The sequence below is a fragment of the Sycon ciliatum genome, chromosome 10, assembly GCF_964019385.1.
Source record: "Sycon ciliatum chromosome 10, ocSycCili1.1, whole genome shotgun sequence".
Taxonomy (NCBI): Eukaryota; Metazoa; Porifera; class Calcarea; order Leucosolenida; family Sycettidae; genus Sycon; species Sycon ciliatum.
Genome location: NC_088652.1, coordinates 25867595 through 25890832, shown reverse-complemented (window position 1 = coordinate 25890832; position 23238 = coordinate 25867595). Strand labels below are relative to the sequence as shown.

Genomic DNA, 23238 nt, shown 5'->3' with positions numbered 1-23238 from the left:
GGTCTCTTCGCTGCAAATTACAATAATTATCTCAATCAAATTTTCGGCCAGGAGCCATCATCATTATGATTGTGTGTCAATCAGTAGATGTATTTTCAAAACTGCTTGCATATACCTTTTTAAAAGGTTCATTATGCAATGATTGTGTGTTTATGTGTTTGTGTGTGTGCACGTGTGTGTGTGTGTGTGCACGTGTGTGTGTGTGTGTGTGTGTGTGTGTGTGTGTGTGTGTGTAACATGGTTGTTCGCTATCATCGCTTCGGCGATGGGCATGTCTGAGTCTGAGTCTGAGTGTGTGTGTGTGTGTGTATGTGTGTGTATGTGTGTGTATGTGCACGTGTGTGTGTGTGTGTGTGTGTGTGTGTGTGTGTGAGAGAGCACGTCTGTGTGTGTGTGTGCGTGCGTGCGTGCGTGCGTGCGTGCGTGCGTGTGTGTGTGTGCGTGCGTGCGTGTATGTTTGTTTGTATTTGTGTTTGTTTACTGCACTGCCATCGTGTCTGTAGCACAATTCAGGACTGTCTGGTCGGTGCAAGCGGTCTTTCATTTCCCAGCAAGGCACTCCGCTACAACACTGAACTGCGTTCTTTGTAAGTTGTATTATTATTACATTCGGGGATTCCCCAAAGACAAAGTCAATATTGAAGGGAGTTCCTTTTTAACCCATTCAGCGCTACTGGGCCTTGCCTATGGTACTCTGCATATAAATGCTAAAAACAGGGCCTATAGCAAGTTCTGAAACTCCAGGGTTCTGGCAACTGGGGTCCTCAAATTTTTTTAGTGTTGAAACGAGCTTATCTATAACAAACGAGCGATCAGCTCCACTAACGAGCAAGCTATCGAGCGAGCTAACGAGTTTCTCATTGATGTGGCAAATATGATTATTTTTTGAATAATTTTTTTCGAAGTATTAGGGCATGTTCGATTGGTAAGGATCGGGATCGGGATCCAGATCTCAGATCCCTCGGATCCTTCAGATTCAACTGAACACTTTATATTGGACCTTGATTGATGCCATGTTGAAAATGGCGCTCACAAGGCACCCAAAAGGGTGAACGTCGTACTCATCGCGTGCGTCGTACAAAAAGTCAACAAGCTCTATCTCCATCCACGTGTGCGTACCACAATGTGTACAAAAATGATTTTTACCCGCCATATACGCACAAAGGTCACATTTGGATCCGTTGGATCCGGTCAACCCTGCTCCCCGAGGTGGGTTGACCGGATCCAAATCCGAAGGATCCGGATCCGGATTCGACCAATCGAAAGGGTGCGAATCCAGTGGATCCGGTGGATCGGGATCACGATCCTACCAATCGAACATACCCTAAGTTCAATTTTTTTCAGCTGGTTCAATTATCACCGCCGGCATTTGGGGTTGCTGCTGCTTCACTTCGGACTGCTGTTTGGTGTCGAGATGTCCTTTCAGCGCCGTTGTCGATTAGCCTTTGTAAGAATAGACCGTTTTGCAAAGATTGCAAGTAGCCCTGGTCTTCGCTGCATCGCGGGAGAAAACTTCCAAACGACTGAGCGTAACTTTCACTCGAATGGAGAGGTGACCGAAGCATATCCTGCGACAGGTCAGCAGATGCGGAACAAGACATCAGTAGAGTCCCCCAAAGCTGCAACGACAACTGAAACAACTCAAGTGTCGTGCAGGCATACAGTCACCTGTAACTGCGAGTGATTTTCACTTTGCGCGGGACTGGACTCTCGATCGACCAGGGAGTCGTAAAATAGTTTACGACTCCCCGGTCGACATGTACTGCCATGTGTACGGAGTATGGTGTACGGTGTTCGTTAGTGCAAACGAACTGGCCGCACAAACGAGCCGAGTTTCTGGCGAGCGAGCTAACGAGTATCCGGTGAGATCGTTTCAACACTAATTTTTTTGGAAATGATTGCCAAGACTATCAACCACAGGGTGACAGAATCGATGCAGTCCCCAAAAAGAATAGCGCATCACAACAAGGGACGCAAGTTTGCTCAAATTGTGTGAAATACGCTAAATGCGTGCAGTTGCAGCTGAAAGATCGCTCAAAAGAGAAGAAAGAAAGATGCATAGTGCTACCAAGCGGTAATCGTTATCATACAAGAGGCAGGATCATGATCCAACTGACTAACAGTGCTTTTATACACAAGGAATTGCCGGAAATCACTATAATTATATCCCATGACGTCTATAGACGTCAGCCCGCGCATGGGAGGCATTTTCAATGACGTCTATAGACGTCATCAGCGTTTAATGGGTTCATGGGAGGCTGTAGGGTGGAGATAGCAAAAGTGCAGAGTACACGCATGCCATAAGCCTTTTGCGCGTTGTACAGATGTACGAAGTTCAGTACTAGGGCGTAGGTGTGTACAGAACCGATTGGGTGTTCATTGTGTGCTATGCATGCGCATTTGACCAATTTTAGCCTCGTAATTATTGGCAAACAATCTCTTTTCCAGCTTCTTCACTTTGGTTAGAACTAATGACTAGCTAGATCTTTGTCAGAAAAGGTTTTCGTTTGAAATGCCTTCAGGGCCCATTTCTTAGTGGAAATAGCAGAAAACACAATAGGGTCCTGCACATTCAACACCCATTAGGTTCTACGGGATTCTACGGGATTTCGTGTATCTGTACAACGCGCAAAAGGCTTATTGAGTAGCGTATGCAAAGTGGAAAATGCTGTGCGCAATGCACTGTGTGTGTGTGTGTGTGTGTGTGTGTGCGTGCGTGCGAGCGTGCGTGCGTGCGTGCGTGCGTGCGTGTGTGCTGCAGTCCCGCACATACATGTGGCTCAGCCATGCAAATATGGTGCAATCAATAATGAACACAGGGGAATTTCTACAGGAGACACTAAGGAGATAAAATAGGAGAGTTCCGGTGGAGCAGCAGGGGGGGGGGGGGGGGGCAGACGCTGGGGGAGACCACCGGGGTAGGGGAACACACAGGCCACGTGACCCCACCCCGGACAATAAATGCAATTACAAAAGTAAAAGCCAACGTTAGTTTGCACACTAAAACCAGAGCTGAACCGCAAACACTTGCTATCAGGAGCAACAGGGTCGAAAACCCTAACCATAAAGTGCTTTGCACGTCACCGCCGAACCTGGCGGAATGCACTGGCACTATATCCCCCGTCCCCTAGATAGTGGGACGGTGTGCCCTGCTAACGTTAACCGCGGTGACCCATCTAGATGCAGCGAAAAACCATGGGCTGCCAAGATGTCGGCCCCCAACAAACACTCCTCCGTTAACCCAGCGACTGCCAAAACCCGTGCTGTAGACGAAATGTGTCCAAACTGAAATGTCAGGGGTAAGCAGCCCTTCATATCTAAGGTTCCCCCGCCCACCGTGTATAGTGCTGACACTCCCAACTCCGATGCAGGTCGCAATAAGTGCTCTGCGTGCAATTTCTGCACCACCGCAAAATTTACCAATGTGATGGCCGCCCCCGTGTCAACTAGACAGGATACTACAGAGTTACACACATCAGTACTTAACTTACCGGGCGCTAAGAGACTGGTGCCAGCGCGGTGGATGTAGAAAGACACAGCATCTGTGACGGCCGTGACAGCACCCACCGGGAGGGCATCCGCGGACTCGACCGGAATAGACGGAGGGGAGGGCAGTGGAGCGGCAGGTGGAGGTGCAGAGATGGGCTTCCGCCGGTGTATGCTCGAAGGCACATACATCACACACACATGACACGCATCAGACACACAGGCAGCATTAGCAGGACATTCTACATCTCGGTTGCCGGGGACAACAGGTCCGGACACTCGGGCGCAGCCGAAGCTGCTAAATCATTGGTTTCCCCCAAAGGCAAAGCGAGGAATGGGTCACACACATCCATGGTATCATTTACATAAATCCGCAAAGCACACATGTTCACGTCATGTTCAAGGAAATTCAAACGAAGAGAAAAGAGAGTAGAGAAGTTTAGAGAAGCACAAGAACGAAGAAATGGAGAAGAGAAACGTTCTTGAGATGAAGAGTAGAGAGAAGAGAGAGACAGACTGGAAAGCAGTTCTACAGAAGACGTGAGAGAGAAGAAAGGTGAGAGAATAGACAGAACGAAAATAGCAAAGACAAAGTACACAACAAATTCGAAACAATGTCGATCTTGTTCACAAGTTCAACCATCAGGCAGGAACACGTAGTTTGAAATGGTTGTTGGCGGCCTTGCGGCTGCGGTCGCCGCTGCCGGCACTCGGCCCTAATGTTGCCCAACTTCCCGCATTCGTAACAACGGGGACCCTTACCCCTCTGGTAGGACCCCAGATCACCCCTTGTTTCACACTAAGTCTCCAGGAGACGGGTTGAGTTGCGCACAATTTTTCGAGACTGTGGAGCCGCGACTCTACGTTAGGTGCCGCGGCCGCCACGAAGACCGGCTCGCTAGTGGGGTGCAGCCTATCTTGCGTCTCCAGAACTACCGCTTTCTGGACAGCTTTTAATAGGGTTGTCGGCTCGTGGTCCCCCACCCGTCGTCGCATGTCCGGGTCCAATGCGTCTAGAAAAGCCCTGACCGAAACTGTGTCAGCAATGGTGGAGGGGGCCCCCGGATAGGCCTTTGCGACTAAGACCTGGATGGCGTCCCCGAGTTCCGTCAATGTTTCCCCCACCCGCCGTTTACGAGCCTGGAGCTCGGTCTGGTGCAAAAGTTCCTTCCCCTTGTCCCCAAACCGATCCTGCAAAGCCTGCTCTATGTTTGCGCTATCTTGGCGTTTGACTGCGGTCAGGGACTGCAGCATTAAGGCGGCACTGCCGGTTAGGCTCTTACAAAGGATTACCCGGGCCATTAGCTCAAGTTTAGCCCTGGACTCAGCATCTACTATATCGTGTGGTTGTGCAACTGTTACATAGCCATTAGCCTCTAGGCATAGCAAAAAGTCATTCAGGAACGACTGCAGTTCCTCCCTAGACGAGCCCGCAAACGGTTTGGGCATCAGCCACTTGCCCGCGCCCTCAACGGTGACCTTGCTCTGGGTTGGCTGAGACATAATGAAGTTGTAGGTATAGCACAAATACGAGATCTCGTTCGGATGGCGTTACGAAACAGGTTTTTTTTCAGTCTCAAAACAATTTTTTTCTTTTTCAAAATTTCAAAATTGCTCAACACGGCATTCTCACCCAGGGCAAGTAGTTACAACAAAACAAGGAGATCTACGCCTAGGATGTCAAGATTCAAGAAATACAGATTGCACGTACTGGCCGGGGCTACTGGAAACTAGGCCTACAAAACGACGGTACATGCACTCTACGGACTATCGAAGGGACCACGGACCTAAGCCGGGACTCAATACAATGCACGCTTGGACAAGAAACGACACACAAAGCAAACTAGCAAGACCGGGTGCTCACCTGAGGAGGCGCGCCAATGCGGGGCCTGGACGTTTGTAGTACGTCATTTGTAGGGATGATACGGAGGTACGGCGAGGAAAAGAGCAATATGAGCTGACGGCGATGAGCTTCAGGGTCGTGGGTAAGATTTGTTGGGCGCCAAATGTCGTCGTTTTCCGTGGTCTTGTTTATTCGTCAATATAAAGAGTGTAAAAAGGCAGTCCAGTGGTGGCAGTTGAGCTGATGCAGTGATGGAGAAGTAATGTTGCAATTACAGCAGAGCTTTTCTTGTATTTCACTTCAGGACGTGACTGGAGAACTGAACTCCCACCAGACAGGACAAGAGAATATATTGTGGGACGTGAAAAAAGTGGGGGAAAAGTGGGGTGAGGGCGACGAAAGAGGTGCATGTGAATAGTACAACAAGTCCCGAACGGGACGGGAGACAAAGACGGCAGACGAGGAAATACGACGGACACAAGACGGCAACCGGACAAATACAACGGAGACAAGACGAGAAAATGCGTATACAACGGGGACGAGATGAGAAAGAATGCATACGGATGTTACGTATGTTATGGTGTATGTGTGTGTTTGACGGTGTTCATGCCTCTTTGGCACACTCTCTGTTGACTGAAATGTGTGTATGTGTATGTATGTGTGTATGTTGGTGTGTCCGTGTGTGTCCGTGTGTGCTTGCGTGCATGTGTGAATGCATGTGCATGTGTGTCCGTATGTATGTGTGCCTGTGTGAGTGCCTGCGCGTGCATGTGCATGCATGCACGCGCATGTGCACACTCACGACTGCACGTCCATGCACTTGTGCTCGTCTGCCTGTCTGCTATGGTCTGTGTGTGTGTGTGTGTGTGTGTGTGGGGGGGGGGGGGGGGGGTGTGCGTGTGCGTGTGCGTGTGCGTGCGCGTGCGTGCGCGTGCGTGTGTGTGTTGTGCACTGTCGCAGTCACCTCTCAAACTGTGTAGTGACAACATTGCCGGTGGATCTGTTCCACTTTTCACCAAACTTATCCTCCTTGTAAGTAGCTATGTATTGGTCAGTGTGACTGACTAGTGTCTGCATTTGCCAACTCAACTTTGTGTCTAATGTTTCCACTGACAAGGCAGGTTTGTCAGCGTTGACATACCATGCCTTGTGCACCAGAGCCGCACGGTCTATCACGCTTCCCTGTGAGATGTGCAGCCTGTCATCATACCTAGTACCACAGTCACACCAGCCAGGGGGTGGTCACATGACACCGTACCATGCCTGTATATTCTACAGTGCTGCTCAATGAAATCCAGTCACGTCACTCGAGTTGCGCCTTGCATCATTTCGCGGCCCAGTGTTCGCAGGTCTAGGGGCTGCGCAACAGCCGGCGCATACTTGAGTGGCATGGCTGGATTTCATAGAGCAACACTGTAGATCTGCCGGTATGACGATGAAGACGAATGCATGGACAGGAGCGGTGGAAGCAGTCTTGATTGGTCCGGCCGTATCATAGCCTTTCATTAACTACAACACACAGCAGCTTGCGGTTAGGAGGGTGCTGGCCCGCGAAGTGAGAGGCTACAGAGAGAGCAGGATCTTGGCGGGGCCAAGAGGATAGTCACCTCCAAGGGACGAAGACCGAGAGCCCTGAGTAGCCGGAAATGAGCATGGCCAACACCCCTTTATTTACTTTATCAAAGTAAATGAGAGATGAGAAAAGGGAGGTGGGTGGGTGAAACACAATGATCTGACAAGAGTGATCCGCTCACAGAACGAATCGAAATATAATACACACTACGAGCAAGGAAGAATGATTGTCGCAGAGAACGGATCGAAAATATATAGCAGAGCAAACTCTAGCAAGACATGCAACGATGCATGCTACCCACGTTAAGCTACGAGCAAGCGTCATCATAACGCAGCCACACGCCTTCCACATCGGAGGCGAGCGACACTCATGAACGCCAAACTTTAGTATGACACGTTGAGTGCCTACGACGCATGCCGCCTACGTTGAGCGTCGCGCATGAATGAATGTCGCGTTGAGTGTCACGTTGTATGACACATAGAATGCCACGATGCATAGAGTACCATGTGAGCACGTACAGCGCACGTTCATAGCAGCATAGTTTGAGTGGTAGCACGAAGCAGCCGCGTGCACCCATTAATCTGCATTATTACTATAATGCTACATTAACTACAACACACAGCAGCTTGCGGTTAGGAGGGTGCTGGCCAGCGAAGTGAGAGGCTACAGAGAGAGCAGGATCTTGGCGGGGCCAAAAGGATAGTCACGTCCAAGGGACGAAGACCGAGAGCCCTGAGTAGCCGGAAATGAGCATGGCCCATTGTGGCCAGCAAGCCTCGTACCGAAGCAACCGTGAGCGGGATTAAAGACATAGACACTGCCGGAGCAGGATCTTGGCGGAGCCAAGAGAGAGGTCAGAGAGAGGTCACTGCCATTAATCTGCATTATTACTATAATGCTACATTAACTACAACACACAGCAGCTTGCGGTTAGGAGGGTGCTGGCCAGCGAAGTGAGAGGCTACAGAGAGAGCAGGATCTTGGCGGAGCCAAGAGGATAGTCACGTCCAGGGGACGAAGACCGAGAGCCCTGAGTAGCCGGAAATGGGCATGGCCCATTGTGGCCAGCAAGCCTCGTACCGAAGCAACCGTGAGCGGGATTAAAGACATAGACACTGCCGGAGCAGGATCTTGGCGGAGCCAAGAGAGAGGTCAGAGAGAGGTCACTGCCGGAGCAGGAGGGATCACTGCCAGAGCAGGATCTTGGCGGGTAACCACCAGCCACGGGTAGTTGAGATGGTGGTGGAGCTGAACGTGTCCGAGAACGTCTTGGAATTGCCTGGGAACGTCTTGGAATTGCCGGTGGCAATCGTGCACGTTGCCCCGCTGTAGCCACTGTCACATTAGCAGCCTTGCTAGCGTTCGGCCTTCGACTGCTTGAGTGTGGCAATGATTCATGTCTCGTTGATATGGAGACGAGGCAAGGAAATAGAAAGGCAGATAGACACAGAAACAGACAGAAAAGCAGACAAACAGACACAAAACAGACAGACAGACAAACACACAAACAGACAGAGAATTCAGGGTCAGCCGGGTAGACACTGCCGAAGCAGAATGTTGGCGGAGCCAAGTATCTACAAGAGTCTGCGTCCGAGGGACGGCGACCGAGGGCCCTGAGTAAAGAGAGGGGTCACTGCCGGAGCAGGATCTTGGCAGGGCCAAGAGAGAGGTCAGACGAAAGTAATACGTAGACACTGCCGGAGCAGAATGTTGGCGGAGCCAAGTATCTACGAGAGAGGATTCAGGGTCGGCCGGGTAGACACTGCCGAAGCAGAATGTTGGCAGAGCCAAGTATCTACAAGAGTCTGCGTCCGAGGGACGGCGACCGAGGGCCCTGAGTAAAGAGAGGGGTCACTGCCGGAGCAGGATCTTGGCAGGGCCAAGAGAGGGGTCAGACAAGAGATATACGTAGACACTGCCGGAGCAGAATGTTGGCGGAGCCAAGTATCTACGAGAGAGGATTCAGGGTCGGCCGGGTAGACACTGCCGAAGCAGAATGTTGGCGGAGCCAAGTATCTACAAGAGTCTGCGTCCGAGGGACGGTGACCGAGGGCCCTGAGTAAAGAGAGGGATCACTGCCGGAGCAGGATCTTGGCAGGGCCAAGAGAGAGGTCAGACAAGAGTAATACGTAGACACTGCCGGAGCAGAATGTTGGCGGAGCCAAGTATCTACGAGAGAGGATTCAGGGTCGGCCGGGTAGACACTGCCGAAGCAGAATGTTGGCGGAGCCAAGTATCTACAAGAGTCTGCGTCCGATTGACGGCGACCGAGGGCCCTGAGTAAAGAGAGGGATCACTGCCGGAGCAGGATCTTTGCAGGGCCAAGAGAGAGGTCAGACAAGAGTAATACGTAGACACTGCCGGAGCAGAATGTTGGCGGAGCCAAGTATCTACGAGAGAGGATTCAGGGTCGGCCGGGTAGACACTGCCGAAGCAGAATGTTGGCGGAGCCAAGTATCTACAAGAGTCTGCGTCCGAGGGACGGCGACCGAGGGCCCTGAGTAAAGAGAGGGGTCACTGCCGGAGCAGAATCTTGGCAGGGCCAAGAGAGAGGTCAGACAAGAGATATACGTAGACACTGCCGGAGCAGAATGTTGGCGGAGCCAAGTATCTACGAGAGAGGATTCAGGGTCGGCCGGGTAGACACTGCCGAAGCAGAATGTTGGCGGAGCCAAGTTTCTACAAGAGCCTGCGTCCGAGGGACGGCGACCGAGGGCCCTGAGTAAAGAGAGGGATCACTGCCGGAGCAAACACAATGATCTGACAAGAGTGATCCGCTCACAGAACGAATCGAAATATAATACACACTACGAGCAAGGAAGAATGATTGTCGCAGAGAACGGATCGAAAATATATAGCAGAGCAAACTCTAGCAAGACATGCAACGATGCATGCTACCCACGTTAAGCTACGAGCAAGCGTCATCATAACGCAGCCACACGCCTTCCACATCGGAGGCGAGCGACACTCATGAACGCCAAACTTTAGTATGACACGTTGAGTGCCTACGACGCATGCCGCCTACGTTGAGCGTCGCGCATGAATGAATGTCGCGTTGAGTGTCACGTTGTATGACACATAGAATGCCACGATGCATAGAGTACGAGGTGATTCGTCATTATTTAACACGAAAGTAAAAAAGCCTTCCGTAGGGTTCGAGGTGTGAATCTTTCCATTTCATCCTCTAAAAATGTAATACTGATGTCCTTGGATTGCAATGTTGGGATTCTCATTCACATAATCCTTGGTGTTGGGAAGCAGGTGGCAGTTGAAAAATGGCAATTTTTCCGCATATTATTTGTTGTGGTCATTTCTTAACATCGTGGTAAAATAGGCCTTAGCAGCACAATTTCAAGTCAGTTTTCAATAGAAGGAGACCCTACGTCTTCAGGATGGTCCAGCAAGACTGGATCAAGATCATGTTCATCCAAATACAAGCCATTCAAGCTTACATAGCAATAGGTGTATCACCCTGATTTCATGTGTAATTGTGATCAACATCTGTTAGCAAATTCAGTGATTGCCAATGTTTGGCCATTAGTAGGGCCAACACACCGACATTCCTCCTTCCCAGGCGTCGTTTCCAGTATGTAGCTATCATATGCTTCCTATTCAGCTAAATATGTTGTCACTCGAGGTTGAAACCAGCGGCTATGACTCTCTTATACTCTATTTTACCGTAAACATCGCGCACATGCAGACTGAAAGCTCTTGCAATGTCACTTCCTGAAGGAATATCAGTCTCAATTTTGGAGGCGAACTTGACAGAACATTGGCAATGGCAATGGCAAAAAGAAATTTGACGTGACTTTTTGCAGGTGCTTGCAATGAGATATTTTACCGATTTGTTAAGAAATGACTCAATGTTAAAAAATTACGAATCACCTCGTACCATGTGAGCACGTACAGCGCACGTTCATAGCAGCATCGTTTGAGTGGTAGCACGAAGCAGCCGCGTGCACCCATTAATCTGCATTATTACTATAATGCTACATACTTTTCCATAGCCCTTCCATGGCCCTTCCATAGCCCTTCCATAGCCCTTCCATAGCCCTTCCAAAGCCCTTCCATAGCCCTTCCATAGCCCTTCCATAGCCCTTCCATAACCCTTCCATAGCCCTTCCATAGCCCTTCCATAGCCCTTCCATAACCCTTCCATAGCCCTTCCATAGCCCTTCCATAGCCCTTCCATAGCCCTTCATACTTTGTGTATGATCTGTCGGGAACATGTAACCCCATCACATCACCCAGATCTGTAACTAGAGAGCGTCGGAACCGGTCTCGCGAGTGTGGCCAAAAGCCGCTGTGATTTTGAAGCAACAAAATATGCACTACTTGGGCCCAGTTTTCCGTTTTCCTAAACTTTTCCCGGGAGACGCCCCTTCCTCCCCCCCCCCCCCCTACCCGGCTTTTTAGAGTGGCACCAATGTAGGATGCCATTTGTTTTTCCTGCTAACTCTGATGCTAAACTGTGTGTTTGTTCCAGTACTCTGAACAAGACGTCCACCGTGGAGCTGCCTGACAAGCTCTTCGCCCACACCAGCCTTCTTTCTCATTTGTAAGTTACTGCGGGTATCAGCATACTGGACTGCATGCGTCACTGTCACCCAGTGTGCTGACCTAAAGAGTACTCAATACCAAGGGGGAGGGAGGGTGGGGGGGGGGGGAGGGCAGGGGAAGGGCGTACTGCCAGAGAACACTGTAGCAACCAAAGGGTAGTGCAATTGACACGCTTGAGAAATGTTGGTTGACTGCGTCACTGTGTATGCGCGTGTGTGTGTGTGTGTGTGTGTGTGTGTGTGTGTGTGTGTGCATGTGTGCGCGCGCGCGCGCGTGTGTGTGTGTGTGTGTGTGTGCATGTGTGTGTGTGTGTGCGCGCGCACACATGCACACCCGTACGCGTGTGTGTGTGTGTATATGCTTGCACATGCGTGTGTTATGATGTGAGTGTATATCTGTGTGGATGTGTGTATGTTATGGTGTATGTGTGTGTTTGATGGTGTGTACTCTGCAGACGGATCCAGAGCACACTTATTCACACCTTGCCTGCAGAGCTGCTCTACAGCAACACGGAGCTGCAAACGATGTAAGCTAAAATAGTATTCTTATTACAGCGGCTCGTGTTCTGGATGCGCTGTTTAGCGTGTCCAAGATTGTGTTCACGGATACTGTAGTGTCTTGTATAAAAGCCTGTTTTGAATACAATCCTGATTTTTAAGATACCCTGTCAGCGCATACGCCTGGTTTAGTGTTGACATACATGTACATAGAGATACGTGGTTTGAATAGAAACCTAGCACTGACATTGGATTATACGGCCGTAAGCACCTGCTTTTATACGCGACATTACGGTATGTGTATCTCGTCCTGCTTTCCATTGCATGTTAGGTATATTGCGGACAACCCCATCAGCCAGCCAATCGTCGCCACTCTGTTCAGCTACACCAAGAAGCTATCAAACTTGTAAGTGAAGGCAAGGTTTAGAGAATGTAAAACTTCCTTTTAAACTTTCAACATGTTGTGCAAGAGCCTGAAGTGTGTTCTTCTTCTTGGTGTTTTGCATTCTTGTCTCCGAGGAAACTGCTCCCTTTCAGAGACTGTGGTATTCTTATGCATTGCCTGGTTGCCACCCTTACTTCCCCCCTTCCCTCCTCTCTCTCACCTCCTCTTGTCTTCTTGTGCATTGCCTGGTTGCCACCCTTACTTGCCCCTTCCCTCCTCTCTCACCACTCCTCTTGTCTTCTTGTCTCCCTTAGAGACTGTGGTATTCTTATGCATTGCCTGGTTGCCACCCTTACCTCCCCCTTCCCTCCTCTCTCTCACCTCCTCCCCTCCCCATCCTTTGCGTGTGTTTTCCCTTCTCGCTTTATCAGTACACACGGAGAACAACCCTTTCTTGCATTTTGATTGCTTGTTGTGGTATGCGCGACAGCTCCCTGATTGGGTCGCGCCTTAACAGCATCCCGACCGGTTTGTTTGACGGCGCACAGAACCTCCGATATGTGTAAGTTCAGCGTGTCTGCCTGCTACGCACTGCTAATACAGTGACACCTGTCTAAGACGACCACCGCTCAAGGGACCTTCAAAAATGTGGTCCCTGTTACCAGGTGGTCTCCTTATCCAGGTCAATTGACTGGAAGTAGCATCCCTTGGTCCTGGATGTAGTGGTCCTCTAGGACAGATGGTCGCCTTATCCGAGTGGTCGCCTGGACAGGTTTTACCGCACGAGTCTTCACTGTGTCTACGGTGCAAGTTCTGTGAAATTAATGACATCATCGCATATCTTGATGACATCATGGCAAATATCATTTGTAAAATTGTGATGACATTAATTGAAATGGGAATGGGATAAAATTTTCTAATTAGAGAGTTTACGCTTCAAGTTTTTTCAATTTCGAACGTGAGAAAAAACGTGCGTTGAATTTGACCGTGTTGGAGTTGTGTGGAGAGTTTACGCTGCGCGTGCTGAAATGACGTGAGTTTTCGGAAGTGAAGAGCGCGCTGGCAACAGAATTAAATATTGTTGCTCACAAATTCAAAGGAAGTGGGAAACGTCCTCTGCAAATACATACATACATGCATGTACGTGTGTGTGTGTGTGTGTGTGTGTGTGTGTGTGTGTGTGTGTGTTCGTGTGCGTGCACGGGTGTGTGTTCGTGTGCGTGCACGGGTGTGCGTGCGTGCATTTGTTCTTGCTTGCATGACAGCACACTATTGAATAACGCTCTTGGCATGGAGCTACCCGAAGGCTTCTTGTCATCGCAACCCAACGTGTCGAGAGTGGTTCTGTAAGTCAAGATTGCATTCGTACATAGTGCACTTTATGCTAAGCTCCATTCAACTTGAAGTAGAGCTGCACCCCCCCCCCCCCCCTCTTGAAAACTCCCACCTCGTGACTATGCCATTGTATTATGTCGACTTTATCACACGTAATAAGTGTACACCTAAATCGTACACCGTAGGAATGCATGGTAGCAAGAGTAGATAAACAAGAGTGTGCAACTCGCGGATGGGTAGACCCACGGCGGAATGTTTTGTTGACGTAATCTTTTCGACGACGCACACGCTGCGAGTCTTTCGGAAAGTTTTGTTGTGTAACGCACGCACAACAATTATTCACCACTACTACTCCGCACATGCACACAGCACTCACAACGGCGGACTCCGACAGTAGTGTAAATAAAAGGACTGATACTTGGAATTGAATTAATTAGGTAAGGATATAGAAAACAACAACTCAATCTTGGGAGAGCTAATCAACAAGGAGAATAAAACCGGAACTCCACGGAACCGGCGGGGGCGGGGCAAGGCGACGTGGAGAAGCCCGGCTGACGTGTGCGAGTACGCACGCGGCGCGGTCAATGGGGCTTCGGCCAGCAAGCGTGGGGACGCTAACCTTTGCAGCAAGCGCAGCATGCAAATAAGGCAGAAGGCAAAAGCAATGCGCATGCTCGCAATAATGACGCGTAGCTGATAGGGCATGACGTCAACACAACTCGTGAAAATGCCTACGCAAAAATGTGTTCGAAAAGTAACCGTGAGCTACGATGCAGGAAACAACCTCTGCGATCTGGCAGACGATGAAACAATTTGAAACTAGACAAATTGACAGTCAGTGTGAGTCAGAGAGGAAAGGAAACATGATAATAGCAAGAGAAGAAAGGAACAGAGCAGGCGCGGAGAATGCAGAATATGGATAACAGAACAGAACGGTAAGCAAAGTCTCAAAACGAAGAACACGACGTACAAATTCAAAATCTATAACTTGAAGCAATAAATAAACGTGCAGTATGGTATCAAATACTTGTGGAGAGAGAGAGGCGAACTATTCTACTTCACCTCTCCCCCTGATACCATAGTCATACTCACTCACGGTAACGTGCTGGCGCCTGGAGCTGGCCACGAGGTCGTAGCGCATATCCGCCAGTTGGAGCAACATCAATGGTGACACCAATACCATTGTCATCTTCCTCGTCACTATTCAGGCTAGCCTCTGTGGCAGCTACATCGGCAGCATCGGGAAGATCCTTCTTCAACAAGGCAATGTTGATAACCTTCTCGGACACTCGGCGGTTGTCCGAACCTGGCTTTTCAATCACCACAGTCATTGGACTTACGATTGCTTTCACTTTCCAGCCACGCTCATAGGGTGCAAGGCGCTTCTGATGGCGATCTGGGCGCTGCAACATCACGTGATCACCAACAGCATAGGGACAGTGTGACTCTTCTTCTTCGACGAAGTCGCTCGCCGAGAGCTCAGCATCGATCAGATCACGAATCCGAGCAGACCGCTTTGCATGTTTCGTGGCCCAGTCACTGAGGCTACACGCTTCGGCGGTGTCGGCAATAATGAAGTGAGGGGGTTTCCAGCCCACTATGGCTTCCATCGGCGACAGGCGAGTGGCACTGTGAGGTCGATTGCGATAGAAAAACAGGAGCATATCCAATTCACCCCTCCAGTCCGAAGAGCCATCGAGGACTTTCCGGATGAGGCCGAGCAGAGTACGATTGGCACGCTCAGCAGAGCCCTGCGATTGAGGGTGACGAACAGCACCGGTACGCACATGGACACCCATGAGACTGAACAACGACTCCACAATGGCATTACGAAATTCCGTGCCGTTATCCATGCGGACAATGTCGGGGGCACCCCAGAGCTTGCATACACCAGCGAAAGCAGCGGCAACAGACACGGCATCATGACGACGCAGAGGGATGACTTCAACCCACTTCGTAAATGAGTCGACACAAACCAAGACACAATGATGAGTCGCACTCTTGTCGAGACCAAGTTCAAGAGTGTCGATAGTGACCTCGCCCCACAGACGACCGGGGATATCGGGTCGAGAGGCAGCAGCAGCAGGTCCCCGCAGAGGACTGGCAGCACGGCAATCAGCGCAATTGGCAACAAACTCCTCGCATGCACTACCCATGCCAGGGAAGAAGCAGCGACAGCGCAGCAAGCTATACATCGTGGACCACGAACCATGGCCAGAATTGACATGAGCGGCAGACAGCACAGGAGAGATAACCGAGACTGGAATGACAGGCACTAGCACAAGGCCGTCAACAGGCAACTTCACACTGCGAAACAGAACACCATCACAGACCACTAACTGGGGTCTCACCTTGCTGTACTCACGAGCAACAGGCAGATCCTGCTCGAGTTGAGTGATCACAGTCTGAATCAGTTGGTCAGTACTCTGAGCAGAAGTAATGTCAGTCAACAGCACAGGACCAACAATGGTGGCAACCGGAGTTGTCACGGCAGCACTAACACTGGCAGGTGCATCAGCAGTAGCGGTCAACTTCTTACTCAGCTGGATCCACGTAGCAGGGACTCGAGTCAGGACGTCAGCAGGGTTGGCGGCAGATGCTACCCACTCGATGGTGACACGGAGCTGTGCGCTGACAATCAGGTCAGCAATGATCTGCAGGCGGCGTTGAACCAGGACATCATACAGGCCGCTTGTCTTCACACGGCGCACATTGTTGACGACATCACGGAGCCAGGCAGCTGATGTTTTCGAGTCGGTGACCAGACGGACAGAAGAGAATTTCCAGGCCACGGCGAGAGAAAGGCCCTTGATTGCAGCCTCCAGCTCAACGACATTGATATGTCGCTTGTCGTCTTTCGGACGTAGCCACGAGCGATCTTCCATCACTTGGCCATCAACGGACACGACTACACCCAGGCCAACATCAGATGCATCGACATACACAGCACAGTCAGAACCACCGTCAGGGCTCGTCCACCACCGACCACGTGCAGGGTCACCATGCTGTTGCAGCTTGGTTTCAACCTCCGTGCAGAGCCGCAACACATTATCGGGGACCGGGTCGTCCCAGGCGGTGCTCGCACCAATCAGGCGCTTGATGAAGCTGCAAGCGGGACGGAGCCAGTTACAGATAGGAACATGGCCCGTCAAACGACCACACCAGCTAAATAACGAGCGCTTGGTAGCAGGCCGAGGCAGCTGTAGATCGACACCAGCGCGGCGCGACCAGTTAACGATGCCATTGTCGTCCTGAGCGAGCTGCAGACCAAGAACACGAGCAGTGATGAGTGGCTCGGCAGGTTTCGTCGGGAGACCAAATTCGGCTAAACGAGTAGCGAGTGCATCACGGCATGCAATGGGCGTGCGGATATCGTCGATGTAACTATCGACGCCTGCAAAGTCGCGCGTGACCCATTGGACAATCATCGTCAGCAACTTCGGGGCGACATTGAGGCCAAAGCCCATCCGAGTCATAGTGTAGACACGGCCGTTCCACATCACTGTCTGGAACTTCAGCAAGTCCGGAGCGACACGAACTTGTAGATACGCCTTGCGGATATCAAGCAAACAGTACTCTTCAGGGCGGCCATCACTTCGCCAGCGTCGGAGGGCCTCCTCACACACAGGAGCATCGCGACCAGGCTGCGAAGTAAGACGGCGGTTCAGGAGACGATAGTCCAGACACGGTCTGACCGGTGTGGTGCCCTTGTGCTCCTGTACTTGAGCCAGCAAGGGTAGAACAGCCACAGGGTCACCATGAAGTTCCCGATCATGGGGAACGAGGAAATCACTATCCAGCCACTTCTGAACCTCGGCCTGGAAAAGACCCTCTTGGTCTGGTGTCAGCTTGGAGCGAGAATACTCGCCGATGCCATGGCCGACAGGCTCGCTGGGTGCAACATCATCTTTCCAGGACCATTTCACCTCCCAGTACTGCTTGTCTGCGCGCCATCTGGCCTCACCATCATCCGTATGCAATACAGTGTCGTCACCATCAGAACTTACGGACACATACGGAGAAGGATGCACCATCGGAGGAGTACCTGGAACAGCTGCAGTCACGGCCTGACCGAAACGGACACCACACAATAAGTTGTCATCGTCATACTGTAGGCTGAGACCACCAGCTGCAGCAATGAGGTCTGTCCCGATTAGCACGGAGGCATCCACAGCATCCAAACTCTTGACGACAGTGGTTGTAACCTCGATTGGTGAGAGATGGACTGGGCCGTCAGTACGTTTCAGCGTCAGGCGAACAGTCCCAACGACAGGCAATGGTTGGCCATCCAAGGCAACGAGCACATTCGACGTGCGATCGACCGGGCAGTTGGCGGGCAGTACTGAGGTGCAGCTAGCAGAGATCAGTGTATGGGTTGACCCACTGTCAATAACAGCGGTGACACGTTCCCAGTTACACTTGACACCACAACGACGTACGTCCGCATGCATTCTCGGGAGGGTGCCAGGACCAGAGGCACTTGAAATGCACAGGACTGGGGCTTTCTTGTCAGCTTTTGACACCCCGGCAGCAGATTTGCCAGCGGAAGCCGCCATCCAAGCTTTGCGCTCCGGGCACGTAGACTTGACATGGCCAGGCTTGTCGCAGAAGAAGCATGTTCGTTCTCCACCGCCATGCCGATCATGGTGCCTCTTTCGGCGAGGACAGTTCCGCTGAATATGTCCAGGCTCGTGGCACTGGTGGCAAAATACGCTGCGGGACGCACCTCCATTACCTCCAGGTGCAGCACTGGCGACCACCATCGGACTGCGTGTACAATCAGCATGCGTAGCTTGTAGAGCACGTACCTGCTCCACGCACTCGGACACTTTCAATTTTTTCCCAGCAGTGGCCATGCGCAGGGGCTGGATAAATTCTACGGGTAACCCACTGATGAACTGTTCTATCACGACAGTATCCTCATCATCAGTCGCGCTGTGACCAGACAGGCCCAGCAACCGCTGCAGATCGGCGACGTACGCGTCCACCGACTCATCGGGTTTCAGCTTACGCTGTACAAACAGGTCGTATGCCTGCGACTTCGTCACGGCGAACGCAGATGACAACTTGCCGAACACAACATCCGGATCTGCCTTGTCGGTGTCCGACAATCGATCATACACAAGAAACGCGTCGCCGTCCAGAAAGAGCGGAAGGTGTTTCATCTTGTCGTCATCCGACGTCCATTTTGATATTTTGGCCAACACACCAAATTTCGAGCGAAATGCATTGAAATCGTCCCCCTTGCCCTTGAAGGGACGAAGGAAATTGTCCAGCTTGAGACTCATACTGAACAGAACACACTACGAATAACGATACTAAACGCTAGTAGAACAGCTTGCGGGAAACAAGCACGGGCACCGACCACTGCCACAAACGCACCAACACAGGTGAACACTACAACACGAACGACCCAACGATCCTCAAATCCAAGGCGGGTTTCGGCACCACTCTGTTGTGTAACGCACGCACAACAATTATTCACCACTACTACTCCGCACATGCACACAGCACTTACAACGGCGGACTCCGACAGTAGTGTAAATAAAAGGACTGATACTTGGAATTGAATTAATTAGGTAAGGATATAGAAAACAACAACTCAATCTTGGGAGAGCTAATCAACAAGGAGAAATAAAACCGGAACTCCACGGAACCGGCGGGGGCGGGGCAAGGCGACGTGGAGAAGCCCGGCTGACGTGTGCGAGTACGCACGCGGCGCGGTCAATGGGGCTTCGGCCAGCAAGCGTGGGGACGCTAACCTTTGCAGCAAGCGCAGCATGCAAATAAGGCAGAAGGCAAAAGCAATGCGCATGCTCGCAATAATGACGCGTAGCTGATAGGGCATGACGTCAACACAACTCGTGAAAATGCCTACGCAAAAATGTGTTCGAAAAGTAACCGTGAGCTACGATGCAGGAAACAACCTCTGCGATCTGGCAGACGATGAAACAATTTGAAACTAGACAAATTGACAGTCAGTGTGAGTCAGAGAGGAAAGGAAACATGATAATAGCAAGAGAAGAAAGGAACAGAGCAGGCGCGGAGAATGCAGAATATGGATAACAGAACAGAACGGTAAGCAAAGTCTCAAAACGAAGAACACGACGTACAAATTCAAAATCTATAACTTGAAGCAATAAATAAACGTGCAGTATGGTATCAAATACTTGTGGAGAGAGAGAGGCGAACTATTCTACTTCAGTTTTCCCTCGTGTTCTTGGCCGGGCTCTGCACTACAAGGTCGGTGCCCAGCACGTGCTCTCCCACTGCTCTGCGGCAAAATGCGCGTTTCTCTGAAAAAAGGTGACGTCAACAAAACATTCCGCCGTGGGCGGGGGTATCTGCAGATTGTGCAGGAGAGATCCGGAGTTGCACACTCTTGTTTATCTACTCTTGATGGTAGGCTGTGGGCGTACCGCTTCAAGCACCATTGTGCTGTAAGTCAACAAATATTCGGCGCGTATTCATTTTCGGCTATATTTTCAGCCTGGTCATGTTTGGCCGAAAATTTGTTGCGGCTGAAATTTTGCTTCGCAAGGTTCAGTGTGACAGTGTATACAGGCAGCAGCAGTACAGGCCGAAAATTTGATGCGGCCGAAATGTGTTTTAGCCCGGGGAGGCCGAAATTTGATGCGGCCGAAATGGGTTTTAGCCCTGGGAGGCCGAAATTTGAATGGGCCGAAATGTGTTTTAGCCCGGGGAGGCCGAAATTTGAATGGGCCGAAATGGGTTTTAGCCCTGGGAGGCCGAAATTTGAATGAGCCGAAATGGGTTTTAGCCCTGGGAGGCCGAAATTTGAATGAGCCGAAATGGGTTTTAGCCATGGGAGGCCGAAATTTGAATGAGCCGAAATGGGTTTTAGCCATGGGAGGCCGAAATTTGAATGAGCCGAAATGGGTTTTAGCCATGGGAGGCCGAAATTTGAATGAGCCGAAATGGGTTTTAGCCATGGGAGGCCGAAATTTGAATGAGAGGAATATTTGTACACTTATAGTATCCTCTCCCCTCTCTTCCTGTTGCCGTTGGTTACTGATGCTAGACAAGGAAACTCGAGGTGACTGGGTGCGAGGTTAAAAGAGCTGGTATCACCTTAGTAACGTTCTAATCTTGCGAACAGGCTCACAGTGACGAGAAACCGAGATCTTGTGCACACCTAACGGGTAGACTTGCTATTTTCTTCATTACAACAGGGACAAGCGGATGAAAAGGTGTTTTATTCTAGCTAGCTCTGAAATATGCCTTATGCACGTTGTACAGATGTACGAAATCCCGTAGAATCCCGTAGACCCGGTTGGGTGTTGAATGTGCAGGACCCTATTGTGTTTACTGCTATTTCCACTAAGAAATGGGCCCTGAAGGCATTTCATTTTGAGAACTTTTTTCTGACAAAGATCTAGCTAGTCATTAGTTCTAACCAAAGTGAAGAAGCTGGAAAAGCGATTGTTTTCCATTAATTTTGAGGCTAGAATTGGTCAAATGCGCATGCATAGCCCACATTGAACACCCAGCCGGGTCTGCACGCACCTTTTATCCTGGTCATAGCACCAAATGTCACATCCCTGTGAGGTGCGTTGCCTGTCACGGATCACAGGGTGCGTACGCACTACCGCCGATACTGGCGCTAGGTCAGAAGTACAGGTACGCACTAGTACTTGAGCTCTATTTAGTTCCGGGGGCTGCTGCTGACAATCACCTGGCTCAGCCACCCTACTGGACTCCTTCCTGTGCGTGTAGTACCACCCCCCCCCCCCCCCCACCCCCCCCCCCCCCCCCCCTGCTGGCGCACGTGCTTTTTAGGCCGTGTGCGCATACAGAAATCATATGTAGAGATTACACTAACTCCGTCCCGTACTGACTGTCGCCGACTAGTCTGGCTTGAGCGTAACTAGTTGTACACCATTGAACTCCCTACCCGCCTCTCTGCTGTGTTAGTATTACTGCCACCCATTATGCATTCGAATATTATGCAGCTGCCCAAAGAATTCCCGCCTCAACCCCTGATGTCCCTGCATGCTATTTTCCACAAGAACACGGAAGTAAAAACTCCCTTCTCTTTTAGCACACACACAGAACACGAGCAGTTTGATTTTTGTGCCATCTGGCCACGGTTCGGGATTAATTATGATGATAGATGAGAATATTAGTCCTCCATCATCTTCTCCTCGGCTTCTTTTAGATTCGCCTCGTCCAGGGCTTCAGCCTGGGCCGTCGCCAGTTCGGCTTCCCTCGTCCGCAACTGCTGTTGCCGATCCGCCACGACAGCAGGAGGAGGCGGCTTTGGGGCCGCCTCTCCCGCTGCGGCCACGGTGGCCTTCACCTGCCGGTCCTTAGTGGGATGATGGGTCGGTTTGGCTTGCAGCCGCCCCGACGCCGTCGCCCCGACGCCGTCGCCGTCAGCACCGAGCGCGGACGCTCTACGCTGTTCGTTCGACCGGTCCTGGGGACCCCTCTTCCCCACGGCATGGTCGTTTGGGAGAGGGCCCCGGGGAACCGTTCACCATCCCTCTGCCGGTGAGGCCCTGGCGATGTACTGCGCGATGGATCTACTGCTGCGTTGAGGGACCTGATCGCTGAGTGCAGCTGTGTAAGACCTTGTTGCAAACGGCGGATCACCCGTGCTGAGTTGAACTGCCGCATGGCCTCGAGAGCTGCGGCCGATTGCCCGAGGGCCTCGTGTAGCTCGCGTAGGTTGTCCGTTGGGGGGTTGTTCCGCTTGGGTGGCATCTGTAACAACCAGGTCAAGCAGAGAACACAGAAGTTGGGATCCTGGTCACAGCACCAAATGTCGCATCCCTGCGAGGTTCGTTGCCTGTCATGATCGCTCACAACCCAACCAAATCGACGACCCAACTTAGTGTTCTGCTCACCTTGATTCACACTCGACAACGAAGCTAAGACAGGTAAGGAGTCTGAGAGTCTCAGTAGATCAATCAAGTCCGGGAGAGAGTTATTATGAGAGTTATGGTGAGACATTGTTCTTTTTATGCACACGACGAAGAGAGAGAGAGAGAGAGGTTCGTGCAAAGCACGGTGTGATTGTCCTTGGAAGGCGGCATAGAATACAGGTTTGACAGCGCAGGCATGGTAGAAAATAGCAAAAGATCAAAAGTTCAAATAACGGAAAATGACTATGAAGAAGAAGCACAAACGGAGCAAAAGGCCGGATCGGGACGTAAGGAGCCCGCTCACCTACGTCTCCGCAGAAATTGTGAGTTATATGGATCACGTCGGGGAGCCCGCTCATCCGACGTGATAGAACAGCCTAACTCCGGCGGGATGTGCCGTATATTGCGCCCTTTTCCGGGAACTTCACCGGCGGGCCCTTCGCGGGTCACCGCGGCGTTGCTGTACCGCGCTTGCCATGCCTCCCTTTTGCGCCTTCATTTTGCGCACGGTTCCCGCTCTTTTGCGCACGCCTCTCGTTCTTCTGCACTCAGCTCTCATTCTTCTGCACTCAGCTCTCATTCTTTTGCGCACGGCCCTTCGTGTCTTGCACGAAGCGCGAAAGGGATCATGGAAATCAATAGGACTTCTCAGTCACATGATTTTGCATGAA

At 51.1% G+C, this 23238-nt stretch overlaps 1 protein-coding gene across 1 annotated transcript in view; it reads left to right on the top strand.

Moving 5' to 3' along the window:
• Window positions 1-23238, top strand: part of LOC135825709 (uncharacterized) — a 61334-nt gene that overhangs the window by 29771 nt on the left and 8325 nt on the right. Inside the window, exons 16-22 of the mRNA XM_065338328.1 lie at window positions 504-587; window positions 6290-6361; window positions 11389-11460; window positions 11917-11988; window positions 12291-12365; window positions 12835-12906; window positions 13610-13690. Of these exons, the coding sequence (XP_065194400.1) occupies window positions 504-587; window positions 6290-6361; window positions 11389-11460; window positions 11917-11988; window positions 12291-12365; window positions 12835-12906; window positions 13610-13690 (528 nt within the window). The remainder of the gene's footprint in view (window positions 1-503; window positions 588-6289; window positions 6362-11388; window positions 11461-11916; window positions 11989-12290; window positions 12366-12834; window positions 12907-13609; window positions 13691-23238) is intronic.